This window comes from Amphiprion ocellaris, chromosome 7 (genome assembly GCF_022539595.1).
Source record: "Amphiprion ocellaris isolate individual 3 ecotype Okinawa chromosome 7, ASM2253959v1, whole genome shotgun sequence".
Taxonomy (NCBI): Eukaryota; Metazoa; Chordata; class Actinopteri; family Pomacentridae; genus Amphiprion; species Amphiprion ocellaris.
This window is the reverse complement of record NC_072772.1, coordinates 9,615,743-9,623,880: the sequence shown is the minus strand read 5'-3', so window position 1 is coordinate 9,623,880 and position 8,138 is coordinate 9,615,743. Positions and strand designations below refer to the sequence as shown.

General features: G+C 43.2%; 1 protein-coding gene across 8 annotated transcripts in view; it reads left to right on the top strand.

Moving 5' to 3' along the window:
* Positions 1-2,129: 2,129 nt before the first annotated feature.
* Positions 2,130-8,138, top strand: part of gria4a (glutamate receptor, ionotropic, AMPA 4a) — a 108,293-nt gene continuing 102,284 nt past the window's right edge. For 2 of the 8 annotated variants that reach the window (XM_055011971.1, XM_035951070.2), the window contains exons 1-2: positions 2,130-2,703; positions 6,231-6,389. In XM_055011971.1, the coding sequence (XP_054867946.1) occupies positions 2,610-2,703; positions 6,231-6,389 (253 nt within the window). In that variant the 5' untranslated portion in view covers positions 2,130-2,609. The remainder of the gene's footprint in view (positions 2,704-6,230; positions 6,390-8,138) is intronic. The other 6 variants (XR_008602208.1, XM_055011972.1, XM_023276420.3 and 3 more) reach the window with 5 other exon arrangements.

Sequence of the window (8,138 nt, the reverse complement as noted above, 5' to 3'; positions counted from 1 at the left end):
CTTAACCCCAGCCTGAGAAAAGTTTGAGAAAATTTCTTTAGCTGAGTTTTCCCTGCATTCCATCCTGCACAGTCCGGTAAGCTGGATGTTGTGCACAGCAGCACAAGGTACAGTGGATCTATTAGGGCTGCAGACTTTTTTATATTCCAGTACTACCACAGTTTTGTAGCATTTGTAACCAGGTGAAATGCTCCTACAGCACAGTATATACTCACGTCTCTACTGGAAATAATGATGGATAAATACTGGTTGAAGCTATTTTATCTTGCAGATATGTTTTGTTTGCAACACAGTTACAAGAAAAAATCACACCAGCAGTCTGCATTTCTTAATTAAATAGTGATTAAGTAGTGATAATGTATTAATGCTTTCCACTACAGCCACAAAGTAGGTAAAGTTGAATGTAACTGTCTGCAGCTGTGACTCAATATACATTAAACTCGACTAGTACACAGAAGAGAAATATTAAAAGTTGCATGGTTTGCCAGATGAAGATGTCAAAAAAAAATGCATTACATGCCATACAGTACATAAATGTCTAACATGTCCACTTTATTGTGCCATGGAGGCCTGGCTGGGCTCACGCTTGGCAGCAGCAGGTGCTTTAGCTAATTAGCACCCCTCCATCCAGAGGGAGGCACCTAATCAGTGTTATCTCCTGGTGTGGTGATTGTTTCCAGCAATACCTGCAGACGCTGCGCTCTCAGCGGCACATGGTGTGAGGAGTCACTTCTCCTCCATCCTGCAGCGCAGTTGGACTTCAGCACCATGGACAGAGTCCGGCAGAGTGCTGCTGGGAGCTGGCTGCAGGCAGCAATAAGTTGAAAGCGGCTGCATGTGTGGCGTTAGTGCACTTTGGATGTGTCTCAACCCCAGAGTGTGTATTTATATCAGTATTTATGCCTTAGCCGTAACATTCGTTTAGTAAACAGCCAGTGCGCACCGATCAATGCAAGCCTGCCCAAGAAAGCAGACCTCCGAGACTAGATGAATCCAACAGAGGACGTTTTACTTTAAATTAAATCCGACCATTTGTGCGTATAATTCTGCAAATTACGCACGAAGAACTCGGTTTGAATCGAATTTGAAGTCAATTACCATTCTCATTGTACAGAAAGGTGTCCAAAATGGAAAGAAATGTTGAACTTGCATTTTTCCAGGCTATTTGATTTACTCTTATGCGTTTCCAGCCGACCGGAAAAACCCTTCAGAGATGGACAGACCGAATGTTTCACTGGGACAAGCCGTGAAGCATCCCTTTCGTTTTGCCATCTGGAAAAATGAAACTGTGCTCTCCACCGTGTAACTACGCGATCCCACACCGTCTGTCAGTTTTACCGACCTGCTACCGGCAGGCGAGATTAAACGACTCTGAGCGGGATACGGCTGTAACATAACGCACTCAGACAGAGTGTACGACTCCTTTTATACCGTTTTATTTTCTCATTTGCTGTTTCAGAACATCTCATAATTCTGCGCTTTAATCAGTGTGTGTGTCGCTGAATCATCACGCTGTCTTTCTTGCTTGTGTGTGCGTGTGCGTGTGTGTGTTTAGTTCCTTTCAGCGGCCAGATGTTTGCGCTCATGAGGTCGTGACGTTCAGATAACGATGATTTTAGCGGGTCCCCAGGGCGCCATCAGCGTCCCGCAGCTGAAGGCGGCCTGAGGTTTCCCTCTGTCAGCTGGCCTGAAGGCTGCTGCCTTGGTGGGACGCACAACACATACATATATGCACACACACACAGTGACAGCGGAGTGGGCCGCTGCGTGGGGATGGATTGGGCTTGTAATGCAATTAGTTAGTCGCAAGCACAAGCTCTTTGTCACTCATCCCCACTTTGGTTTGCCTCACCAATCCAAACACAACAAATCAGCAGGATCCATTTTTCATCCACATCAGCTGAAGCACTTTCTCTGTCACTGACTTTGTTTCCTGAGCGCAGACACGGGTGTATTTTAAAACACAAACGGAGGAGAGTGGTGACAGATATAAATATGACTTATGTCAGGCTAAATGCTGTCAAGCGAAGTGTGCGTAAAAACGCATGGACACTCCAAGGGATTCTCGTTTGGGTCTCTTCGGCGGGACCAAACCATATTAATTGCATGGACATTGTTACACCACGATTTAAAAAAAAAAAAAAAAAAAAAAACAATAGTCGGGGGAGGATAAGTGAGGGATGTAAAGGAGAAAAGGGGTTCAAAGAAAGACAGACCGAGAAAGAGCGAAAGAAGGGGAGGGTGATGGGAGAGAGAGAGTGAGAGAGGGAGAGCGAACCGGGGCGCGCATGTCCAGTTCCTCCATGCAGACTGCTCTCCCAGATCGCCAATCATTCTAGCGAGTTTCCCCACTCTTTCGCTCTCCCCGTCTGTACATGTGCACCGGACTCACAGCTCTCTCCTGAAGCGGACACTGCAGGGGGAAGAAACGCAACGAACCCACCATGGAATAGGAATACTACTGTGGCAAAAACGGGGGAAACAAACCTCTCTCTCTCATCTTTCTTCTTTTTTTCCCCTTTTTCTGACGCCTTTTCTATCTTTCGCATCTCCCCTCTCTCTCTCGATGTCTCTCAACAGTTTCTGAAGGGATTGAAGGAAAGGAAAAAATGAGGATTAATATTTTTTCTTGGCACTTTCTCGGGGTGTATTCCGCCCTTTGGGGGCTGGCGACAGGGGCTTTCCCCAGCTCAGTGCAGATAGGTGAGTTGGAGGATTACTGATTTTACGCACGGACACTCACATCTGACACATTGAACATATTTTACCGGACAGCAGAAACCGTGGAGGAAAAAAAGGATGCACCCTCCAAAACAAACAGTAAAACACAAGAAATTCATTCAGAGGAGACACAAGTATAGAAACATTTTCTCTATGTACATCCTTTCCTTCTTGCTTTATCTATCCAAGATATTCTCCTTCTCTGCTGTGACTCAGATGGTTTATAAATGCACACAAACTCTTTCACTCTGTCTGCACTTTCACTGTATTTGCATGCATTTTAAAAGCTGTTCTGGGCTCATGAATGTTTCAGGGAGCTTTGTTCCCTTCTGGTCTTCTTCAGTGTTTAGACACTGCAGTATTCTCTCTCTCTCTTTCTCACTCTCTCTCTCTCTCACACACACATACTCTCCCTCTCTCTCTCCCTCTCCCTCGCTCTATCTGCCCTTTTTCTGTTACCCCGTGTTAGTGCGGGATAAGCCTGCCTTTCAACCCTCCTAATAGATCAGAGATAAAGTTATTGGTTTGCTCAGTGCATGTGGACCACACATGCATGGACTCCCTTCTCTCTCTCTCTCTTACACACACACACATGAACACACACACATCCATGCAGGCTGGTGTGTGATAATGAATGCACTGCATCACTCCTGGTGGGGGGCAGCTGGGAGGTCCTATAATGAGATTCGGCTCCTTGACTCTGTCTCCCTACAGCTGCCAATAAACTTAATGCGCTAAATATTTTCTGCTTGGTACACACACATGTTCGCACTGATCTACAAGCATGCATGTGTGCTTGTACACCGTGCACATGCGGTCATATAAAATCACACATGGGGGCGGTTGCTATGCACTTGCACGGCATTCCGGTGCACACATCTACACAGACAGAACATGCTTGCATGCACATACATTCTGTATAGGACATCGCACAAACACACACCTGCTTCCTTTCCTTCCCTCCCAGTGACCGTCCGCCTTAAACGCTCCGATATACATACATGATCATTCACTTGGCTCTCCAGTTTACTTGAAGAGTCATTTGCATATCTCTGCATTGCACACAAGTGTAATTCAGTGGAAGCACAGACAGTTCCTTTGTACAAAGGTGTGTGTGCAGGAGAGAGACGGGTGAAGATGAGAATATTTGTGAAATTTCTTGACGAAACTGCTGCAATAACGTGTCATGTTGGGAGATGTTGAGACTCATTTCGTTGAAGTGCAGAAATGTGTGTGGAATTCTACTCTGAAACCGACACCACATTCTTATCCTTCGATCATAAATTACCAATTTTAATCATGAATAAGACAGTGTTCAGCGTTCTCAAACTGTCTCAGCTTCATTTTTGGGTGGATTTTTTTTCTGTTTCTGTAAAACCAGTTACTGTGAGCTGTGCAGACGCACCACATAAACTCCAGCTGTAAGGGCTCAGACATACATGTGTCTTAATGCCCGATTTTGGTGACTGATCTACAAAAGGTCATGTTATTGTTTGTAAGAGACACAAAGAGGGAACTTTTCGAATGAATAAGACACATGCAGACACACAGATAAGTGACATGTATTGACAATTGCTTCATTCAATATGCTCTGCCTCCCGACTCCTCCTCTGTCATCTTTTCTCCCTTCCTCCTCTCTCTCTCTCTCTCCCAAAGCAGTAAAGCTTGTCTCATTCTGTGTAATCCAATTCAGTTGAACTGAGTCTAATTCAGTTCAAGCGAAGTCACATCAGTTTATTTCCACTTCTGAAGCAATGCAGAAGTAATGTATGTGATTAGCATTACCAACAGATAACACTGAGCTCCACAACACAGCAAATAACAAATCTGTTCAGTTAATGAAAACATTAGATACAGAGAAGGACCCTTGTTCATGCTAAAACGAACTCTGAACATGGCAGTAATGTCACAATTTATATGTCCTATGCAAAAGTTTCCATTTCCATATCAGTTTTGTTGCCTCCTATGGATGTATGAGCCTCACTGTGCAGAGTAAAGCTTGTACAGAGTTTGACACTAGAGGGCTGTTTCCACATTCATCTTCTGAGAGAGAAAATGTTTTCTTTGCTCACCTTAAATCTCAGTTCAGCTCCTGTATGTACTGCCGTCATATCTGCAGTTTTTTGGACTCTAATGAAGTCCAACATGCAACCTACACAAGTGTGATATGGACACTTCAAGTTAAAAGATGAGAACCTCAACCATGAAGTGGGAGTTTTAAAACTAGTGGTTACTTTTGAAATGAAGATTTTTTTACAAATCATAGGGGGCTTTACAATCATTTTGAGAATTCTTAACCAGGTAATTAAACTTTTTTTGTGTGGAAAGCTCATGTCAGACAGAATATTAGTCAGATCATATTATTTTGATGTGTTTTGAACCATGTCTGGAGCAGATCTTTAAATCCCAGAAGCTTTTCTGTGAATGTTGGTCAATATATTGATTATGGCTCTGTTATGGTTATTTTGTCATCTCTGATTGGCCATTTCAAACTACAACACTCTTCTTCAGTAGGAGGCTTATTGGTAGTGGTTTCACTATACATGCTGACTTTGTGTTTTATTTATTTTTCTCCTTCTCTAAAGGTAAATACGTGTCCCATCTATATCACATATGATCTAGTTGAGTTGATTGTGACAATTACTCGTATTATATTACAGTTATCAATATCTTTCCTCAGGCTCAAGTAATAGAGAAAGGCATTCTCTGGATTCTACATGTTATATGAGAATGCCCTGAGAGGATCACATGACCACTAAATGAGCCCTTTTTGTGTAGCTTTTAAAAAAAAAAATTCAGACCTTTGTCATCTCTCTGTCACTGCCCCACATATTTTCATAAGCTCCTCCTGTTAATTTGCATTTTTGAGTTTTGTTTTTAGTCTGTACTATTACATTTTGTTTCCTGTCACGTCTTTTCTCCCCTCTCACACTCATTTAGCTGTACAGAGAGATGTTCTCACTTTCAAAAGCCAGTGAACCTCAGCGCTTGCCTCCCTCTCCCTTGTTTAGTGCCTGGCCCGTGCTCCTCCCTTATTTAGCTGACACTTTTTGTTTTGGCCTTCCTCCTCTGTTCTCTTTTATGTCTTGTCGGACTCATTATCTCTTTGACGGCTCTCCTGTCAGCTTAGCTGTTCCTCTTTTCTTCTCCTCTTCTCTCTAACTCGCTCCTCCTCAGATGCCGTCGATGAAATGTGCAGTGTGAGCCTCCACAAGTGTGTTTGTATTCATGTTTGTGCACGAGACAGAGAGTGAGCTGAAAGACAAATTACCTTTTATAACAAAGCTAATGAAGATCTTGGCTTTCTTCTCTCCGTCCCCTCCTCTGTTTTTCCTCTGTCCTCCCCATCTATCTTTCTTTCCCCCGCATTACTCACCTTCTTCCTGTCTCTCTTCCTCTCTCGCCACGTTCTTACCCGACCCTTCTCCGCCCTACAATAACTCACTTCCTTCCCTTTCTGTCATGCCCTCCTCCTCCCCCTGGTCTCGCCTCTTTGTCCCTCTCTCTAGGTGGACTGTTCATTAGGAATACTGATCAGGAGTATACGGCGTTTCGACTAGCTATCTTCCTTCACAACACCAGCCCTAATGCTACGGAAGCTCCCTTTAACCTGGTGCCACATGTCGACAACATAGAGACCGCCAACAGCTTCGCAGTCACCAATGCATGTAAGTGTTTCACTGTGTGACTGAGAATGAGGCTGAAAGAAGTGCATGCGAGCGTTCTCTCTCTTTGTTTCTCTCCATGTTTGTTTGTCGGTCTAGCCGATCCCTCACTGTTTGATAGAGATTGGTTTAAATAGGAACTCAAGTTATTTAAAGAAGCTGACTGCAGGTTTACTATTCTGCAAAGTCTGATGCAGCAACTGAGTTATCTTTGGGGGAATTTCTTTGGCTTTTCTGAAACAGTTGTTGAACTAATTGCCATTTTGAAATGCTGATTTGAACCCTGGAAAGTACACTTCAAAAATCTGAAGTTCTTACCGTGTGGCATTCGAGGCAATGTCAGGCGGTTCATTTGGCTGAGAGTTATGGCCGAGACTTTCTATTCGCATTAACCCTCCCATCTGCAGGGAGGTAATATTACCCGTCGCAAAATATTGTAGCTTATTGCAACCATAAAATTAGTCTGGGAACAGTTGCAGACAGTGTTTAAAATGGGCCCTTTGTGCTCAGAACAGAGGGGAACAGTTGGTACTCTGGTCCTCTCTGATCTTTTGAAGGATGACAGCTAATCTTTCACCATCCCTGTCTGTTCTCTGGGAGTTGAGATCTAATCTTTCACGCTCCCTGTTGACCTGGAGGAGCGATTCTATGACGTTTGCTCTGGAAAGTTATCGTTAACAAGGCTGTGTGGGCAGCCGCCAGTCACCAGCCGTTCAGGAACCCTCGTCATTCTACAGGTGTCTGTGTGATGTGAATATCACAAGTACTATCGTGATAAAAATTTATATAAAGTGGCCTACAGTGTCTCACAAAGAAATCAAAGAAAATCTTTAAAAGAATGTTCAGTTTTGGCTCATTTACATGATATTAATCATTGGTAGTTTTGGCCATTAAACATCTTTGTTGTCAGAAATGTGTCTTTCAAAAAAAATAATCAAATAAGAATAACCAAATCTGCAATGCTGGACCTTCTCTTTTTTCATCAAAACACCTCTGTAAGTTGAATTTATGCTTCTTTGATGCTTGGTGGTAGATTTTACTCTGATCTGAGCAGTACGGTGATGGTTCCAAACTTAAATTCCTTCAGTCTGCCTGGTGTCTTGGTGCCATTGCTTGCTGATGTCAGTACAGTTTACTGAAAATGGTCTAACAGACCATATTAGACCACAAAACAAAAGACTATTGACAAATCGCTGTTATTGTTTCACCTCCCAGGACCGTGAGCTGTCCTTAGTTGCTGGTTTGCCCGCTATCGCTTTATTCGCTCTCAGCAGCAGAGCTTTGTTGTGGCTGTCTGTGTGCACTTGTATGACAGAAGTTTGATTATTTGCTTTCTGACATCTGCTGGGTGACACTAGTTTCTGCCGCTATAATCTAAAATCCCACACTGAAGTTTAGTGTGCGCCTGTGGGGGAACAATCTTCTCATGCTCATCTCCCAACGGCGTCTTTTATGTCAGCGGTGGTTCTGCTGATACTCTCAATAAGTTTAATTTCATTTCTGAATAAGCCATTTGATGTGTTTACACTTTGATAAAGGACAAAACGAAAAAATTAGAGAAGTGTGGCCGAACATTAGTGAACAGTGTGTAGTGGTTATGCTTAAATGATTAAAAAGAACAGCAATATGAAGGCCTGTTTGCAAAACGTGAATGTGTTTAGTGTTCCAGAAGGTATGAATATGGCTGAAAGCTAATTTTGCCCCAAAGGTATCATATCAAATCACATCCCCTCGTTAACACAATCTTTTGGC